Source organism: Pongo pygmaeus, chromosome 8 (assembly GCF_028885625.2).
Source record: "Pongo pygmaeus isolate AG05252 chromosome 8, NHGRI_mPonPyg2-v2.0_pri, whole genome shotgun sequence".
NCBI lineage: Eukaryota > Metazoa > Chordata > Mammalia > Primates > Hominidae > Pongo > Pongo pygmaeus.
In genome coordinates, this window is record NC_072381.2 from 53,300,272 (window position 1) to 53,320,663 (window position 20,392).

Sequence of the window (20,392 nt, forward strand, 5' to 3'; positions counted from 1 at the left end):
GTGAGGCATGGGCACCTGGAGTATGGTGAACAGACGCTTCCCATGGCCTTGGCTCAGCCCTCCTGTAGAGTGGCCACACTTGCCCACACCTCACTCAAGCACAGCATCTGTGCTGGGTGCCCACTCAGGCTCTGGCCCTGGAGCAGAGCTAGGGCCACGGTGGAAAGACCAGGGGACCTCCCAAGACAGAAACTAGATGCAGAGGTCCAGATGGCCAGGGGGCGGGGGGGAGTAAAGAAAGGCATCCCACCTGGAGCATGCAGACGAGAGAACTGAAAGCACAAGGCTGCTGCCCCTCGGGGGGCTTCACATCCCACTTCACAATGCCTGTACTATTCCACCCAGGGGCATACCTCAGGGGGCTCCTAGCCCTTGGAGAAACAGGAGCGGTCCTGTATTGTGCCCTGTATTGCGCGGCATGAAAAACGAGCCAGGTAACAAGGCACCATGCTTTGTGAGCACATTTAATAAAGAAAGCTGACTGTTCTCGGTGGCTGCCTGGATCCTGGGTGCCCTCCATTTCTGTGGCCATGAAGGACATTTCCTGGGTAAGGGCTAAGCGCTACTCTTGGTACCGTCCCCTTCTGACCCTCACCAGGAGCTGCACGGTTGGAGCGGCATCTGATCCCACCTGGAGTGTGTGGGGTCCCAACAGAGGTATCAGGATCTCTCTCTCTCCAGCTGGCTCCAGAGCGCCTGGCTGCTCCAGAGATACAGAGGCTTCTGACTCCATACATGGCTGGAGACCAGCAGACGTGGTACAGAAGTGAGCTCTGCCATTCCTTTTACTTTGGGGCCCTGGCACCTTTTGCCCCAACAGTCAAGCTTCCTAGTGTCGAAAAAAACTCCTCCATTTCCCTCTGCAACAGCTGGTTCCTCCTCTCCGCGTCCTCCCGCGCCCGTTCAGAGTTCCGCAGCTTTATTTCCAGCATGATGTATTTTTTCTTTTCCTGGTCCAGTTCTTCTTCTAACCGAGACATTCGTTTTCTCAGGTCAGTACTCCCTTCTTCGATTCTGAAAAGTCAAGGAGAGATGCTGTTTGACACTCTGCGGGCCAGGTTCACTGTCCCATGGGTGTACCCTGCTTGTGTGCACTGTGGGTTGAAGGGTCAGGCCAAGCCATGGTGGCAGGAGGAAACCCCGGCTCATCTACTCCTCACAAGAACCCCAGTACTTCACCCATGAGCAAACTGCCCCCTGCCATAGCTCCCCTAGCTCCCCTGGGCCTGTGATCCCGAAATGCCAACACAAGGATCCATGCCTTCGGTGCCTCCCTCGGTCCGCATTTGCCCCTCCAGTGCAGTATGGGATCCCTGCCAGCTGGTAGGAACAGTACAGGCCCCTGCATGGGGAGGGTGGGAACTCGGACTGTCCCCTGGCCTTTGCGCCTGTGCTGTGGCCTCCCCTCCCACAGCTCCCTGCGGCTCCCCACACTGTCCCCACGATCCAGCCACACGTGGTGACCCACAGAAGATCCTGTGGGGTGGTCACTTCCATTCCTGCTCGCCCGTCATGTTCAGCTCAAGCGCCCCCTCCATGATGCTACTTCCTGTGATCCTCCCCAGCAGGTCACAATGGTGCTCCTCTGCGCCACCAGAGCCTATACCACACGCTTCCATGCAGGCTCATGCCGCAGTGTGCCAAGGTTGGCACGGCCGTCTTTTTGACCAGACGACCAGCTTCTGTCTGTCCAAAAGGACACACCTGAGCCCAGCCCCTGGGAACATATGCTGGATTTTAACGCCCAGCCTGGTGACCTCTGAGCCACATGGCTGTGGACAGGACACAAACCACAGTGAAATGCAGAGGGTAACTGCTCCTCAGAGCACTGGTAACCATGGACTGGAACATGCCAGGGGCCAGCACAGCACCTGATTCGTGGTGCATGATGAACAAACACAGATTCCCCAACCCACCAAAACGAAGCCTCCATCCTCATCACTGAGCCTGAAGCATGGCCTGAGCCCTCCCCACCAGGAGCACAGACAGCTGTCAGAGAGAAGCCACCCACCTCCCCACTGCTGCCCCTGGCTCGGGCCTGGACCTCCCCTCTTCCTTCTCTGTCAGGCTCAAGACTCCAAGCCCCAACTACACGCTGATGACTCTGCACCATTTCATCAGCATCTCTGACTTAAAGGGCCCTGACCCTCATCTCCAGACCACCCTTCCGCAGCCCTGGTGCACTCTTGGTGAACACCTTCCCTCAGCTGCTCAGCTGAACAATGATGTCCTCCCCTGGGTCCATTCTTTTTCTCGGCCCCATATCTGATCAGTTAGCAAAACCTTTTGGCTCTACCTTCAAAATAATGCTCAGCACCTGGCCGCTTCCCCCACCTCCACCTGCTGCCCCATAGGGCCACACCCCCCATAGGTCAGGCCTAGACTCCCACACCTCCTAACTGGTCTGTTCTGCCCTTGTCCCCTGGCAAGCTCTGCTCGGCACGGCATCCAGGTGCACCTGTCAAAGTGCCCAATGTGCCAAGACCCTCCATCGGCTTCTCACTTCATTCTCATCTCACTCCACGAAAAATCAGAGCATTGCCCCCGCCCCACACATCTCCAGTCCCCAGCCCCTGACTCTCCCTGCCTGCAGGGGTCTTGGGGTCAGTGCTGGCTGCAGCTCTGGGGTCTCCTTCCTAGGGCCCTCCAACCTTCTACCCTGAGGCTCCTCTCCGCTCCCCTCCATGCTGCTCTATATTCCCCTCCTTCATCTCCCTTCTAACACACTGTGTATTTTTAAAAATGTATCGTGCTTATGGTCTTTGTCTCCCTGCAACCCAAATAAGAATGCAGACAGAGATTTTGATCAGTTTTCACCCCAACTGTGGCCACCTGCACAGCATCTGGTACTTCACAGAAAACAGGTTCTCTTTTGGGAATGCACGAAGGAAGGCTGACTCCCCAGCAGGGCCCTGGGGAGGGGCTCTGACCAGAGTCCTAGGAGCCAGGACAAGGCCATCCTCACCCCACCCCCCACCCGATGGCTCCATACTTCCAGAGAACAGGACACACATTCCCCAGTCACCTGCTGGACAGGACAGGTGCTAATGCCCTCACCTTCCTTCCTGTGCTCAGAGACCTTCCTCACTCTAGACCCTCCCTCTAACCAAGACAACAACCCAGACCACTCTGCTAGTGAGTACAGTCCCTCCACAAGGGCTACCACTGCTGTCCCTTTTCCTCTGGGAACCTCATCTTACCTCCAGCCAGCAGGCAGGAGTTAATGTGAGCAGCAAAGTTTCCCGAGCGCTCTCATCCACTGTGAGTCACTTAATACTCAGGACAAATGGGTGAGGTCACTGGGGCCCAAAGGTCCTGCCAGGGACACTCAGCCAATCCCTGGTGGAGCTGGGACTAGAATCCAAGTAGTCTGACCCGGAGTCCAACAGCCCTGCATCTCCCTTGAGAAACCAGGCCTCAGAGCAGGCCAGAGGAGCTCCAGGCACTCAGCACACAACTGGCGCAGCTGGTCCAGCCCAGCCTTCTGCATGGACAGCCTTCTGTATGGTAAGACTTCCCACATACCCTGTAGTTTGGTCTGTGAGCTCATCTGCAGCAGATAGCATCTTCTACTATATTTCTGGAGGCCCTTGGGTTCTGCTGATACTATTTCCTTTCTCGGCTCCATCCTATGGGTCCTTCCAGCCCTGCCTGGCTCAGGCACTGCCTGCTGTGACTTCCCCCAAGGCAGAGGCCTCTGCCCTCAAGGTCCCTCTCCTGTCTCTTCCTTTTGCAGACACGGTGCCTGTACGTGCCTGGCACTCTCCATCACCCAGGGAACAGCTGTCAGCAGAGCAAAAGGGCAAGGGCTGCCATTCCAGCTCCCAGTGGAAATCACAGGCTCAGAGTGGGTGGCAGGAATGCCTTCCACATCCATCCACTGCCTCTAATGGATAAAGGAATTCCCTGCTAGTGGGTGGGACCCAGGTGAACAGGTCGGCCGGCTAACGGGGACCTGCAGCCAGAGGGGCCAAGGAGTCTGAGATGCTAAGGGAAACTCCCTGCGCTGGACAACCTGGTCTCCAGGAGCTGAGGTTCCTCACTGCAGAGGGGAACCCGGGTCCTCATGGGAGGCTGGAACTCTGGCCCTCTGTTAGTGAGATTGTAAGCCTCAGGGTGCAGCACAACCATCCTGTGACAAGGGCGGGCATGAGGGCTTGGTTCAGCAGGGAAACCGGATTCTGATCCCATCAAGGAAGGGGTCCTCACTTCCAGCCTGGCTGGCCTGGGGCCTGGGCACTTCCTGGCGCTCAGCATCCAGGCTATGAGCCCTTATACTGGGACAAGCCTGCGACCTGCCTCCAGGGGCCGCCCCCTCCCTGGCTGCAGACTGCACACTGACTCTGTTTCCACCCCTGCGGCAAAGGTCCCCGGCAGGCTGGGCAGGCATTCCCACTCGCGTGGAGTCAGCAGGCCTCTGCAGCGCTGACTGCGTGCCAGACTGACTGCGTGCCAGACTAACTGCGTGCCAAGCCTGCCAGTCCCAGGGCTTTCCCAGAGCGAGGATTCCCCTCTCTGAGGCTGGCTTCCAGGACCAGCGGCCCAGAGGTCAGGGGCCGACGCCCATGTGCCAAGAGCACAGCTCTCCCTGCAGGCTCCGCCCCGTCACAGGAGGCTCCACGGGGCAGCACGTTACCTTTTCACACTCCTCTCGTACTCAGTCCGCTGGCGGCACAGCTCGGCTCTGAGCTCAGTGACCAGCCCCTGTAAGGCCTCGGAGCGGCGCGCATGCTCCCGGGTGGGGCTGTCCGGCTCGCTGGGCTCGCTGTTGCTGGCACCCGCGCCCGCCTCGTCCATGCTGTGGTCCAGGTCCAGGGACTTGGGGTCCTCGCTGCTGCTGGGGAGCGGGGAGGGCTCCAGGGCCCAGTCGGTGTGCAGGGAGCTGCGGGCGGACGAGTCACTGGCGCGGCCCGCCGTGCAGCTGCTGAGTGAGCCCCCCACCGACGACTCGCTGGACGAGGCCCCGGACCACGCCATGCTGGCCACGCTGGGTATGCCGGGGACCAGGCCCGGCGCGGGCACATTGTCGTAGGTGGAGAGTCTCTGCACGGAGCCCGAGTCCTTGAGCCGGTCTCCCGACGAGGCCCGGCGGTGGCCGCGCAGGGAGGACAGCCCGTTCATGAGCCAGTTCCCGCCGGAGGAGATGATGGGCACCTCCAGGGATGAGCCGCCCCCCTTCGGGCTTCCCGATCGGGACCCCGGCTGCCGGAAGGAGGACTTCCAACTAGGCAGGGTCTGCACCTTCTTTCCAGGGCTGCACCGGCTCCCCGGCCCCGTGGGGGCTGTTCTGGAGAGCACCGCCACGGCCGCCCCGTCCAGGGAAGAGGTCCTGTGCGCGGGCAGGCCGGGGCCGCTGGGCTTTCCTTGGCTGTCCCTGTTGACCTCCTCGGAGCCCCACCCCACTGCGCATTGCGGGCCCCCGCGCGGGGAGGTGGGCCCTTCTGGGACCGGTGCCGTGAAGAGCTGGCTGTGTTTGCGGATGAGGACGGTCATCAGGTGCTGGACGAGGGAAGTGCCTGCCGGGAAGAGAGGCGGAGAAGGGCCTTGCTGCCGGCCACTCGGCCCAGGCTCGCTCTGCCAGTCATGGAGAAGCTGCAGCTTCGTGGGAGCTGGCCCTGTCCCCAGAGCCAGGCCGCCCCTCAAGGGAGCCTTCATCTGCCCAGAAGAAAGGACCACACACCCTCCAACTCCAGGCAGGACAGCAGGATGGGGCCGCAGAACCGCCTTCCTCAGACACAGAGCCTCAAGCAGGGAGGAAGCACTGTGCCTGCGCCACGCCCTCCTGCTGGGGTAGGGTGAGGAAGCAGGCACCAGGGCTGCAGGGTGAGCAGGTGGCAGGTTGGAACTGGAACCTGGAACCTGAGATGCCAGAACTCTCTCGGCTGCCCCATGTCACCCCCCTGTACTGCTGACAACTGCCATGCCTGAATGTCCACACTCTGGGAGCATAGAGCTCTGGGACAGGGAATAGAGCCATCTTTCCTGTGTGGGGGCACACACATCCAATTGCACACACTGTGCACCCCGCCCACCCCCTAAAATCCCCCCAACAATCACACGTACAATGCACCCCATCCACCCCCAAAGTCCCACACACACAAACAACTGGACAATGCACCCACCCAGCCTCCCCAAATCCCCCAACACACAATCGCACATACAATGCCCACTCCCGAAAATCCCACACACATAAAATTACACACACAATGCACTCTGCCCAGTTTCCCCAAAGCCCCTACACACACACAAGTGAACACACAAATCCCCCACCCAGCCTCCCCAAATCCCCCCATATACAATCGCACAATGAACCCCACCCACTCCCCAAAATCCCCCACACACAACTGCACACACAATGCACCCTCCGCAGCCTCCCCAAATTCCCCCATACACAATCGCACACATAGTGCACCCTGCCCACCCCCCAGAATCCCACATACATATAATCTTGCACACACACAATCCCCCGTCTCTAGGCCAAGGCCCCTGAGATGCAGCCCTCAGTCCTGGGGACTCAGTTCCTGCGGTGGTGGGGTGGGGGCCCGCAGCGGAGGTGGGCAGTGCAGGAAGGACCAGGGCATCTACCCAGCTGCCTCATTCCCTCCTGCCACCCTCACCACAAAGGCCAGACGCTAGGAGGTCCCCCGGGTAGGAGGGAGGGCTGAGTGCCAGGGTGGACTCTCCCACTGAAGTTGACTAGAAATCCTGGAAGAAGTCAAGGAAGGCATTCTGAGGCCAAGAACCTAGGTGAAGCAGGAACTCCATGAAGCAGGCAGGGCAGGCCTCCCCCCTCAAGCATCTGTACCACCAGGCAGGTGGGAGCTTGTGTTATCCTGGCCTCAAGGGGCCCTGGGGTGGGAGACCCAGCCAGGGCAGACCAAAGTGCGGACTTGAGCAAAAGCACTCCGCCATGTCCCTCAACATGGGATAAGGGGCAAGAACAGCCTCAGCTGTGGGCTTCCTGTCTGAGCAGCACATCTCTCATGCATACTCCACTGGGGACAGTGTTCCATGGGCCCTATGAGGTGGGCTCTCTTTTCTATGGCAGCCTACACCTGTGCCCTTTGCTAAGTCTGGCTGACTGGCCTCAGTTTCCTCATCTAAAGTGGGGGCGATTACCACAGCACAGGCTGGTTGTAAAGCCTGAAATGAGGTGATACAAACAAAGCACTTGGTAGAAGCTTACTGAAAGCGGCTGCTGTTGCTGCTATTTTTAATCACTTATTGTTATTTATCATAGAGAAATTCTCCAGGGTTTGCAAAGCTGACATCCAGGAACCTATGACAATTGCTTAATTGTAAAAGAAAAGCAAACATGTCTGTGTCCAAGGGCAAGAGTGCTGACCTCTCCCATTCCTCCAGCCTCTTCCATCCACAGAAACCCCTGGCCATTCTAATTGCACCCAGTGACCTGCTGTTGCCCATCGCAGGGCAAAGTTCCTTTATATCTTATAGCTGGACCTCATGGGGGTCGGGGGGGTGAGGTCTGCAGAGGTTCCTGCCAAGTCTGCAGAGATGGAGATATGCCACCTGAGCCACCCCTCCTGCTGGCCTGGCCCTGGGCTGGGACGGTTCCAAGGACTTGCCCCGGACCAAGATGAGCCCAGACCCCAGCAGCACCCAGGGCCACCAGGTGCACCTCCCACTTACCTTCCATGATGGTCACTGGGTCCTCTACCTGTGGCCGCAGAATGTTAGGTCCAAAAACGGTTGCCAGATTCTGGACACTCATCTTGTTGACGTTTGAGTATGCCTGAACTTCATCCAGAAACCTACAAAGTAAGGAAGCAGCAGTCATCAAAGAAGCAAGTTCTGACGCCCAGTCTCCTGTGCGCGGCCTGGACGCCCCACCACACCCCTGCTGAGCCCTGCTGCCTGTGGGCTTTTGCCCACTGGGTACAGCCTGCCTCTGCCAGGCTCGATGAGGGCAGGCTTCCCCTGGGGCCCAAGAGGGCCATCAGAAGTAAAGGTCACTGGGACAAGGGCCCACTGCTATTTGTGTGAAAGGAGGACAAAACTCTGCACATTGTAGTGGGCGCAAATTCTGGGAAGTCCCAGACCCCAGTCAGCGCTGCCCCTGCATGCCCCTTCTCAGTGTCTAGGATGGGGATACATGAACGGTTGGGGTCAAGGGGCAGATGCCTGGGGGGACAGGATGGCAAGAGACACACAGGAGGGACAGAGGGTATGTCCCTTCTGGAATTATCTACCCAGGGCTGTTTAAAACCAGCTGCTCCCATGGGACTGTAAGCTTCGTGAACTCAGGGTCTGTGCTTTTCCACTGCCTGCTTCGTCCATGCTGGGTGAGGCTGTGCAGGGTGGGGAATGACCCGGGCCCCCCTCTGACAAGGAAGAGTTATGTGTCTCGCTGTGGGGCTGGGGGAGTGTGGAGCCAGTGCAGGAAAGTGTGGTTCCCCTCCTGCCACGCCGCTTACTTGCAGATGTATCTGAGCAGGTTGTAATTTGCCTGAGGAAGGTTGCTCACTTGTTTAGCCAACTCCAGAGTGCCCTTAGGAATGGAGAACAGAATTTCAAACACCGGCAATGAGGCCCCTGACCCTTCTCTGACTGCGAGGAGGGGTAGGCAAGGAGAAGGGAGGTGGGGGCTATGGCGGCCCAGCCCCAACGGACCAGAGGGCTCCACCACCTCCACCTCCCCTCAAGGAGTGGCCAGGGCCCAGCTGTGACCTCCCGGGAATCTAACTTGCTTCCAAGGAACTGGTGTGAGGGGTGAGCCTCTGCGGGGCCCGTGGAGGAATGTCAGGGCCAGCACTCAGCTCACTTATCAAGACACAAATATTTGCCAGATAATGAGCCCTCACCTCCCACATGGCTGCAGGGAAGGCAAACAGTCCTTCCCTGGCCCTGGGCCACCTGGGGCTGCAGACCAGCACCTGCACGGGTGGGGACGGGAGGGCTGGCTCATCTGTCCTGGGAGCCAGCTCAAATTCTTTTGGGAAGGAAGCAAGATATAAATAAAAGGTCTCCCTGTTTCTGAGCCCATGACAGGCCTGAGTGGCCTGAGTCGGGTGTGGGGAGTGTGAACACCTACCGGTGTGGCAGCCAGAGCTGGGGACATCGGACCCACCCCTCCCAGGGACCAAGGCCGCAGACAGGTATGGCTCCAGACAGCAGGATGCCCCAGCCCTCCCCGACCTAAGCAGGATGCCCTGGCCCCTCCCCCACCCGAGCAGGATGCTCCAGGCCCCCACCACACCCCCAACACAGAGCAGGCCTCCACAGGATCCATGTGCCATGAAAATTCATAAAAAGTCAGAGTCTGTGTCCTGAGTCTACAGGCTGCCACCCAGCCAGCCCATCTCCCAGGAGCTATCCCCAGGAGCCACTGACCTCCCCCTCGTCCTTCGTGAGCAGCTGGGCGCAGCTGAGGAAGTCCTCATACCTGGCGAAGGGGACCACGGGCTCGGGGAGCTCCCGCAGGTACAGCTTCAGCAGGGAGGCCACCGTGTGCACGTCTGTTGTGCTGTTGGGGGGAAGAGGACAGGTGTGTGAGGTCTGGGATGCCAGGGGACTTCAGGGGTGACTGGTACCCCCTGACGCCAAGAGGCAGCCTCTGGTCTCAGATGCATTCTTGGGCGCACTGGGGGCTGTATCTGCGGCCAGCTGCCCTGGTCAAGGAAAGGCCAGTGCTGCTTCTGGGAGCAGTGGATAGAGCTGGGGCAGGGACGACTAAGTATCCATGGCCAGGAGCTCCAGCTCAGGGACCACCCATCATGTCTAGGCACCTGCTCAGAATCCCTGAGTCTCATGTCTGTGTCAGTCCATCCAGAACCTGCTCCTGTCCTGCGTAGACTGCGTAGGACTCCAGGGACTAAGAAGCCACAGGGCCCTGCAGGGCACAGCTGCTCCACCCTAGCAGCTGCCCTGGGCCAGAGGAATCAAGTGTGATGCAGGTCAGGTTGCACAGGGGAGGGCCCTGGGACATGGGCCAGGGAGCCCCTTCCACAGGCCTGGTGGCCATCCCAAGGTCCCCTGCAAGACGATGTGGGAGCTGCCTGCTCTGCAGTAGGAACAGCTATCCTGCAGGCCCTCCATAGGTGCTGCCAACCCTCAGCCCGAGCTTGTCCTCTCCGCTACACTTGACTTTGGCTGGAGTGGGAAGAGCTGCATCAAAGGCACCCACAATGCAGGGCTGCTGGCTCCTTGTCGGGGAGCAGGTATCCGGGTACCAACCGCAGGAGCAGGTCGGAGGTCAGGCCCTTTCCTCTCTTCCTGTCCACAATGGTGACACCTAGGCTTCTAAGCTCATCACCCCCTCTCCAGTGCCCCAGGAGTCCACTCCAGGCCTCAGTCTCCTGCTCTGGCTCGGAGCTGCCAAGGCAGAAGTAGACCAGTTGTGGATGGTGGTGGCAATGGGCCGGGCATAGTCCTTCCCTGGGTCCTGTGTGGGGTCTGCAGTTCAGGTCCTAAATGAGAGCCTTGGCATCTCCTCCGAGCTTGCATTCCAAGCAGTAGATGGGCCCCAGGTTGTTCATCGGCTTGTCTAGGACCATGGACTTAAACCCTGGGCTGCATTTCCCTCAGGAAAGATGAGACCGGGGCCAGGAGACTGTGGCTGTGCCATTATGCTATCACCTGACCCCAGATGAATCCCAGGCTAGGCTCACTGAGATAAATACCTTCTGGCCCTGACATTTGGGATTCTGGGGTTCCATGTATCCATATGCACCCCAAATCCATATACCTGGGGGCCCTCCTTGCCTGAGGCTCAATGACTCTTGGTCTGGCTGGGTCCAGGCAGCCCCCATCCCACCCTCCTTCCATCTCCAGCCAGGTATACTGCTACCACACCCTCCTCAGCCTTCTCCTGGGCCATGTTCCTGGCCAACTGCCCTGGGTACCCAGGCTTGAGCCCAGCAGCCCCTTCCCCACTGGGAGCCCATGGCTTCAGTGGCAGCCTGAGTGGAGCGCGAGAGACTGGGGGAAGGGCAGGAGGCAGGGAAGTGTGGTTGGGAGCCAGCCTGTATGTCTTCCTCTTTTCTGCAGCTGGGGGGATGGGAGCATTTCTGCCCTGGGTGAGTGGACACAGAGCCACCCCTCCTCTGCAGACCTGCCCGGCTGCATCCCTGCCCCGCGGGGTCCTGCTGCTTGGCCCTGCCTGACCCCCTATCTGTTCAGCACCTGAGCTCTTACTTCCTTTCCTCGTCCCTCCCTCCCTCCCTCCCTCCTTCCTCACTGCAGTGCCTTTCCTCCAACAGCTGTCGCCAGGCCTTTTCTTGGGACTTTTCCCTAAACTGCTGTCCCCTTCCCCCGCTCCAACAAGCACCCAAGGAGAACTCTGTACAGCCCGTGGCCCTGTGGGTGCCTCCCCAGCCTGTGGGCCTCCCAGCATGTGGCGACATTAGTGCAGGCAGAGGGTGGGGGCGGGGGCGGGGGCGGGGGCGGGACAGAAAGGGCAGCAGCTGGTCAGGGGACGAGGTGCCTGCCCTGGGGGCAAACCGGCCCTGGTGGTCAGTGCAGCCCACAGCAAGGTGACCCTCCATCTGCAGGTCCCTCGTCACCTCTTTGTACCCAGGGAACCCCCCGCCCACGCCAACACCGGCATCTATGCAGGATACGCCATGCCTCCAGCCTGGCCCTGACTCACCTCACTCCCCTAGAGTCCATTTCTCATCACCCAGCCCCACTTCCTCGACCTGCCCCCCAGCCGGGCCACCTGCTTCACCCCACCTGGGTGTCCGCAGGGCTCCTCCCTGAGCAGCCCAGCCCTGCCATCTGCAGCACCCTGGGAGGTTCCCTACCACTAGGCCCGGGACTGGTGCCCCTGGTGTTTACTTGTTATCTGTCAAGACCCACCCCTCTTAGAATTTCTAATGCATGTGGGTGCCCCTCCACCCCTAGGCCTCCCAGTGGTCCCTCCCTCAAAGGATAGCAGCTGAGGGAGTAAGGAGAGCCTGGCGGCCAGGAGTCCATGCAGCCCTAGGCTCCGGCCCACAGGAGGCCATCCTCAGAGCTCAGCAGCAGGGTGGCAGCCCGGGAGATGGACAGCCCAGTGCCCAGGGGACACTGTGCTGGGAAGGGGCAAGTATGGGACAGCTCCAGGCACTGAGGCTTCCAGGCCTGGTGAGGCTTTAGCAGAAGAGAAGCCCAGGACCTGGGGCCAAAGGGGACCTTCTTATAGAGATGAGCAGGAAAGTGAGGAGGGGGCTTCATGGGGAAGGGGCCAGGACAGAAGCCAACACCCTGGCAGGCAGGCAGGCTATGGCCTTGGGAAGAGAGCTCCATCCCGGGACCCTCTGTTGGAAGTGGGGGAGGAGGGGACCCTCTGTTGGGGGTGGGTAGGGAAGGGGACCTTCTGTTGGGGTTGGGTGGGAAGGGGGGCCGCCCTCAGGGGTGGGTGGGGAGGGCCCCTCTGTGGGTAAAGCTGCAGAGCCAGAGGAGCTGCCATGGAAATGGTGGAAAGTGGGAAGGATGGCCTCAGATACCCCAGGAGGAGTTTCTAAAGGGAGAGGAAACCAAAGCCCAGGGCCACCGTGGCAGTATGGGGGTCACTGCTGAGATGGGGGTGGAGGGACAAGGCCAACATGCCCACTGTGGAGATGGCCCTCCTGACACAATTCCAGAAGCAGGGTAGAAGCAGCCAGAGAGGGAGAAGGCAAACAAGGGAGGGCTTCCAAGACATAGGGAAGGCTGCCCCAGGCTGCTGGGAGGCCGAGAGTCAGGTCTGCATGGAACCCACCCTAGGGTGCCAGCTGCCTCTCAAGGAGGCTTCAGCAGGCAGGCTAGGTGGAGAAAGGAGGCTGAGCATGCCAGGAACCACACCTTGGGAGAGCAGGTGTGCCCAGGTGGAGACCCGCCCAGCAGGATGAGAGAAGCTTGGCAGGGTGAGTGAGGCGCGGACGGCCTGCGCCACTCCAGGGAGACCCAGCAGAGTTTGAGTAGGGGAGTGGCAAGGTCTGATCTGTGTCTGCAGAAGCCCCTCAGGTAGCATCAGGCACTAGGGCAGAGCATCTGATCCTGGGGAGCTTCCTAAAGTCTCGGTTCCCAGGCCTTACCCAGGTGACATTATTTGAAGCAATCTGCAACCCTAACAGGATGGAAGAGGCCTGGCTGGCCGGGGTTCAGAATGGACGACAAGCTCACTGAGCGTCAATACTGGGATGGAGCTTCACAAAGCTCCAGAGGAAGGGTCCCCCGTACCTCCCTGGGCAGAGCACTGCTAGGGAACAGTGGTCAGTCCTGGACTCCATATCTAAGGAGAGGAGCTGACACCCTCCCCTGGCTGCAGTGACGGGCCTGGGAAAGATCTGAGGGGCTGAGTGTTCTGCCCCCAGAGGAGAAGCCCTGGGAGGCCAGGGCTGCCTGCAGGTCCTGGTGGGCCCATCCTGGGGCAGATCCAAGAAGACAGGGCAGAAGCCCCATGGAGGGTAGGTTTTCTTGATGTAGAAAGAACTCTATGAAAAAACTGTCCCATAATGGGTGGGGGCACTGTCAGGGGAAACAGAATCCCCAAACGGCCCTAGGCTGGGGGTATAGTTGGCTCCACCCAGGGGCATCCAGGGCCTGGGTAAGCCCCCATGATGGGTAGGATGGACATGGCCCCAGAGCAGATGGAGGAGACTCGCTCTCCTGTCCCCAGAACCCAAGAGGAGGGGAGCCGAGCTGCTGTGCCATCTTGCCATTGATAGAGCCTGGGGGTAGGTCACTGAAGGAAGCACGGCCAAGAGACAGACCCCGCAGAAGGCCTGGGGTCCCGGATGCAGCTGCGCCTGGTCTGTCCTCACATGGCAGCCAGCAAAGGTCCTTTTCCTCCTGCCTGGGTCAGGTTTATTAGCATGTGCAGGGGAGGCAGGCTGTGTGGATGTGAGCTGGCCTCGTGCATGGCAGGCATCCATCCTGAGAGGGGACCCCGGGCTGGCGGAGTGAGGGTGTGCCCTACACTCTGCCCAATAGGAGGGCTGACCCACCATCCTGTTGCCAGCCCACCCCTGCCCACTGGAGCTGGTGTCCGGGGCAGGAGCCCCTGCAGGAGGAATGGACAAGTGGCTCCACCTTACCCCCAATCACGAGCTCACCTGTCAAACAGTGGCTTCTCCCCACAGTCGAAGGAATCCTGCAGGTCCCTCACCAGGTTGGCCTGGCCCGGCATGCGGAACAGCCCCTCCTCAGTAAGCCCGCGCTCCCGGATGAAGTCCACACACTGTTCCACCAGCAGGGGCGCCAGGCGGGGGCCATACTTCCGCTCGTGGTGGACTGTGTCCTCCAGGCGCTGCCCAAAGATCCCTGAGCACAGAGAGGAGCTAGTCACACCCTCCACCACCCAGCTCAGTGTTGGGTGCTCAGGACAATGGAGGGCAGGCGCACTGTTAGGGCTAAAGGTGGCTCCTCCTCAGGAAGCAAATTACACACTGGGAGGATGCATACCAGGAGGCTGTGCCCTGGCCGCCCGGACACATGCCGGGAGGACGCACACCAAGAGGCTGGGCCCTGGGCTGCCTGTGGACAGACAGCAGGAGGGAGCAGTGAGATGGTGGTGTGACCTGGCCCATGGAGCTTGCCCAAGCCAGGAGCAAATGGCCCCTGGGAGTGTGCATTATGCCTGTCATGGATTGGTTTTGCAGTCATTCCAAATGAGAAGCCATCCAATGCCCATCAACAGCAGATCTCCTGTGTTCTATTCTTACCATGGAACACAGTGCAGCAATGAGAATAAATGAGGCACAGCTCACTGGACAAGACAGATGACATAGTAATGTGAAAACCATAGTCATGACTCAGCATCAATCATCATTAGGAAAATGCAAATCCAAACCACTATCTGATACCACCTCACACCCACTAGGATGGCTACTGTCAAAAGATCAGATAGTAACAAGTGTTGGTGAGGATGTGGAGAAACTGGAACCCTTCCTTGTGCACTGCTGGCAGGATGATAAGATGCTGCAGTTGCTGTGGAAAACAGTACGGCAGTTCCTCAAAAAATTAAAACCAGAATTACCAATAATCCCTCCCCTGGGTATATACCTAAAAGAATTAAAAGCAAGGTCTCAAAGAGATACTTGCACATCCATGTTCACAGCAGCATTATTCACAGTAGCTGAAACATGGAAGCAAGCCATGTGTCCATCAATGAATGAATGGAGAGCCAAGACGTGGTATTTGCATACAGTAGAACTTGATTCAGCCTTAAAAAGGAGGGAAATTCAGACAAGTGCTACAACATGGGTGAACCTGAGAACATTATGTGAAGTAAATCATTCACAAAAGGACAAATACTGTGTGATTCCCCTTATATGAAGAACCTGGAGCAGTCAAATTCACAGAGACAGAAAGTAGAATGGTGGCTGCAAGCGGCTGGGGACACGGGAGATGGCAAGTTAGAATTGAATGGGCACAGAGTCTCAGCTTTGCAAGATGGAAAGTGTTCTGGAAATGGATAGTGCTGATGGTTGCATGATAATTCAAATGAATGTAATGCTGCTGAACTGTGTGCTTTAAAAATGAAGACAGGAAATTTTATGCTAAGTGTATTTTATGAAGTGTTTTAAAAATTAGAAAACAAAAAAACAATCATCAGAAACAAAAGAAGCCAAACCCCAGGGTGCACACTGCATGACTCCATGTATGTAAAGTTAAAGACAGGCCAAACCCATCTGTGCTGTTAGGCCGGGACATGGTTACCTTGATGGGTCAGTGACTGGAAGGGTCTCAAAGGCTTCTGGGGTCCTGGTAACACTGTGTCTCTCCCCCAGCACTGCTTACCCAGTTATGTTCCTCTTGAGAAAATTCACTGAACTGTACACTTATGACTTGTATGCTTTTCTGCATGTTACTCTTAAATAACATTAGCAAGAAATCAGAGAGAGAATGATCTAAAACAATACATGACAAGACACCAAATGAGGAATAGAGGGAGAGAGGAAGGAGGCAGAGGAACTTCTGAGAAAATCTATGAAAACTAAATATATCACTAGGCTAAGAGGTTCCTGGCAGCCCAGGCAAAGAAGGGAAGGAGTTGAGATCCATAAAGCTGTCTATACCATGGCACAGTAACTAGAGAAACAGACTTGTGCCAGCCCCTAAGCTCTACAAGGTGAGTGCCTGACTCTTTGGAGTGCCTGACATTATTCACACCCACTGTGCAGAGACCTTCACTGCAGGGTGGCTTGTGGGGTGTTCCAGGGGCAAGATGCCAAAGCTCCATGTCCAGGCTTGGGACTTCTCAGAGACCTGGGCACTGAGCCAGCTAAAAGTGAGGCTCCATTTGTCTCACTTAGCTTCCCACCCAGGGGCTATTTTGGAATAAGATACATCGGTCCCTGATACAGTGCCTGGCACAGAGCAGAACACAGTAAATGCTCCTCCTCACCCTGCTTGACCCAAAAACAAAGTGTATAAAACCTGAAAGGCGAAGACTCTTCCTTTGAGAACACATGCCCACATGGGCTGCACCTTCTGGATACCAGCAATGCTTTAGGGAGAAGTGTGTATGCACGTGTGCATGTAGTGTGGGCTTGTGTGTGCATGTGTATGCACATGTGCTGGATGTGCGCTTATAAACATATGTGCATATGTGTGCATGTGGGCTTGTGTGTGCATGGGCCTGCACACGTGGGGGGGGGGGGCACATGAGTGTGAGGAGAGTGCCGAAGTAGCTACACACGGTGTTGTGGTGCCAGGTGCTGTTCTGAGCATTTTACACTCATCAGCACATTTAATCCTACCCATCTGATAACTTAGGGACTGTCACTATCACTAACCATCATCATCATTATCTTGACTTTTGCCTGTTCAGTTTGTAGGATGTCTGAATGGAGAGGCATGGGGGCTTAAGAATGTGCCCAAGTTCACTCAGCATGCATGACAGGGACAACGGTCCAACCCAGGCAGTCTGGCTCCAGGTATAGAGAATGTACTCAGCCGCATGGCTGCTTGGCACCCACGTTGGTGTGGAGATACCTATGTGAGGCATCCCCCAATCCAGCACCAGCAGTTCCTGAAAACATGGGTCATGTGAACAGACAACAGGCAGAGGTTGCAATCCTAACACGAAGGGAAAGCTGCTCCCACCTGGGACCTGGTGGACAAGACCAGGCGCCCCTGCCCAGAAATGGGGCCGAAGGGGCCATTCATCAGCCTTGAGCACAGGGGGTGATCCTGCTGCAAGCGTGGCCTGCTAGCTGCCTGGGACAGCTGTGAGAAGCCAGTCCGAGGAGGTTCCAGGGCCCACCACTGGCAGCATCCTGGCCTTTCCACCATCCCAAGAGTGGCCCGGGCTGGTCCAATGACACTGAGCCCCTGCTCTCTCTCACCTCAGTCAGGGCTCAACATCTGATGCCTAACAGTGGGCCACACAGGTCCACAGATGTGCCTGTTTAGCTCAAATGATGTTTGAAACATTTTTAAATTAGTTATTTACAATCAAGAGATTTCATATACAAATCTGGATTTTCCCAGCTTCTCTTAAAAAATCCAGACGTGGTGACACCAGGCCTGAGTTCCAAAAAAAACAACAGTTGCAGAGCTCAGTGGCATCTGTGCCCTTTTGACAGGACACACACTTGCTAGTTCTCCGCAGTCCCCACCATCCCCTCTCACTTCCAACCTAGCCCATGCTTCGCTCATGTGGTCTTGACAGGTATTCGTTCACCTCTTCTGCTTTGACCTCTGGGGCACAGACTTCCCCCAAGGACAATGGGGCCAGGATAAGTAGGAAAGGTAGCAATGGGAAGCTACACCTCTCAGGACCAGAGGCCTCTGCTAGGACCTCAAATGAGCAGGCAGTGGGCATCCAGGAGGAAGTGCCCATGGGCAGAGGGTCCCATGAGGGGAGGGGCTGACCTGGCAGTGCCCCTGGTGCCTGCCATCTGCCTCTTGCCTCCCTCCCCTTTCCTCCAGCTCTGCCCACTACTTGAGTGGCATGAATCCGTCTGCCTTCATGGGCCTGTGAATGGGTAGGGCCTTCTCCCTGGGTATCGCTTTCCTCTTTGGTCTGGGCAAATTTCCTACTAGCCCTTGGAAGAAAGCTCAGAAGTCCCTCCTACGTGAGCTGCCCCAGATCCTCCCTTCAGCTTTCCCTCCCCTCTGTCACAGCCCTGACTGCCACTACTCCAGACAGCGTGAGGACACTCCCCTCTGCTGGGTTGCTGAACTGCCCAGAGCCACATGCTGGGCTTGCAGCAGAGGCCAAGGAGAGCCAGTGAAGGAGGGGACCGAGCTCTCCAGGGCCGCCACCCATCTCAACTCACAGCGTTCAGCCCCACCCTCAGCTCACAGCTGACTGAAGGCCACAGTCAAGGAAGAGATACATGGGGGAAAAATTCCAAAATTCTCTCTGGAAGCCCATGGAGCATGGGTAATTCCACCCAGCCATCTATTGGCTCCAGCCCTGCCTGCTGTCCCATCTCCTACCCCCAAAACTCCTGCTGTCTATCTGTCCATCCACCTTTCCATAACCCCTATACTTTGTGCCTGGCCCCACTCTAGGAATTAGAGAGCTGCCCTGAGGGCTGTAAACATATAAATCTCCCTGGGGCCTCCCCTGCTCCCTGTTCCCCCACACACGTCTTCCTCAGGATAAAGCCTAAACTTGGCAGGCAGGCAGGCAGGCAAGGCCCTGCCCCACTCCCTCCACCAGACCCTAGGGGTGCAGAGCCTGGGCCAGCCTACCATTTGCACAGTGCCCGCACATCCAGGCAGCTCCCAGCCCCAGCACAACCACTACCCCTTTGCTCCCCCATGGCGCCTTCCTGACCGCTTTCCCAAAACAGGGATGGAAGAGCCAGGAAAAGGACATCCACAGGGTCCTGGGCACTTCTAGAGAGAACAGGTTCAGGGAGGAGGTGATGCTGAAACCAACGTCTAAAGATGAGCAGGAGGTAGCCAGGTAGGCGGGTGGGGGTGCAGAGCACATGACAGAGGAGCATGGGCGTCAGAGGGCAGGGGTGAAGGAGCATGGTTGGCAGCACCCTGCCCTGGCATGGTGGGGCTGGGGTGGGGACACGGGAAAGTAGACAATGTTCAAGGCCAAAGGTCACAGAGACAAAGATTCTGGGTCTGCACCAGCACTGGTCTGGTGCACGTCCTGGCTAACCCACTGAGGAGACGAGCTGCTTCCCTTTCCTGGGGCTCAGTCTCTCCATCTATGAAATCTATAAAATGGGATGATCACACCTGTCTTTAGGGGGTGCTATGAGGGCGAGACTTCCCTGAGGCCCAGCCCCCAGGTACCACAGGCTGCAGACTGGCCCCACATTCCCAGCTGGCCACTGGAACCCTTGGAGGGGAGCTGCCAGGAGCTGTGAGAAGGTCTCGTTCCAGCTCAGCCTCCCAAGAGGCTTCCTTCCCCGCGGCCCTCCTGTGGGAGGCACCCTGTGCTGGGGCTTCTGGGCCCGGCCTCCCTTATTAGGGGCCTCACCAATCCCTCCCCTCATCAGGGTCTCTCGGGAGCCTGGCAAGGCCTGCCCCCGCCTGGCTGAACTCCCTCAGCTCTCCTGGCACCCTCGGAGGGGAGCCTTGCCAAGAACTAGTTCCAGTAGGTTTGTCAGCTCCCTGGAAACCCAGCCATCGTGTGGGTTCCTCGAGGTCCCAGCCCATGCTCTTCACAGAGCACTGGCTCTGCCACGGCAGGGGAAACTGGCACAGGCTGCCTCTCCTCTTGATGAACTTGCTGCCAGGCCTCCCCCGCCAGCGTTCCCTTGGCAAAGCCGTCCCTCACTCCCCTCCCCGGGAATCCCACACCGGAGAGGAAGCCCAGGCAGAGCAGTCCGCTGGCTCCAATCCGCGTCCTCAATGACCCTGGGCACTGTCCTAAGCCTCTCTGAGCTGGACTTGGCCACCTCCCGGGGTGTGAGCGTCCACGGGAGATCGATCACACCAGGCACCCGGGAGAGGAGCTTTGAAATGCGGCTTTCTCCGGACCTTGCAGGGTCAATTCCTGGACAGGTTCTGCCTGCCTCTGAGTCCCACCCCCAACGCCGCACTGGGGAAGGGAGACCTGGGATTCCCTCTTGGAGCTGATCCCGGAGCAGAGTGGAGCTGCGCAGCAGGTCTGCTTCAGTAATATGCCTGCTTTTCACTCTTACAGGAGCGGGCAATGACATAGTCTGAGAAGAGGCACAATGAGGAAAGTAATTCTAAAATTCTCTCTAGAGACTCCCAAACTTTGGGTAATTCCACAGTTTCCCTCTTGGCTCCAGAACCCCAACACTCACCATCTTCCATGCAACCACCCCACCCTTTGTCCGTCAGTGCAGGGACTCACTGGCCCGCCAACTCTGTCACTTCCAGGCTCTGCGCTAAGTATTAGAGAGCTTCAGAACTGTCCCCAGGGCTGTAAGCGGTAAGATCCACCAGCCAGCCGGCACAGCTGAAAACTCTCCTGCTCCCCACACGTCCAGGCCTGGAGGAGCACAGCAGAAGCTAAGCTCAA

At 57.9% G+C, this 20,392-nt stretch overlaps 1 protein-coding gene across 8 annotated transcripts in view; it reads right to left on the bottom strand.

Moving 5' to 3' along the window:
- Positions 1–448: 448 nt before the first annotated feature.
- The window catches only part of ARHGAP22 (Rho GTPase activating protein 22), a 209,292-nt gene continuing 189,348 nt past the window's right edge, over positions 449–20,392 (bottom strand). For 7 of the 8 annotated variants that reach the window (XM_054436169.2, XM_054436172.1, XM_063669869.1 and 4 more), the window contains 6 exons: positions 14,037–14,244; positions 9,352–9,484; positions 8,436–8,509; positions 7,651–7,772; positions 4,637–5,516; positions 449–1,014 (listed from right to left, as the gene is read on the bottom strand). In XM_054436169.2, the coding sequence (XP_054292144.1) occupies positions 786–1,014; positions 4,637–5,516; positions 7,651–7,772; positions 8,436–8,509; positions 9,352–9,484; positions 14,037–14,244 (1,646 nt within the window). In that variant the 3' untranslated portion in view covers positions 449–785. Of the gene's footprint in view, positions 1,015–4,636; positions 5,517–7,650; positions 7,773–8,435; positions 8,510–9,351; positions 9,485–14,036; positions 14,245–20,392 lie in introns of those variants that run through there. The other variant, XM_063669870.1, reaches the window with a different exon arrangement.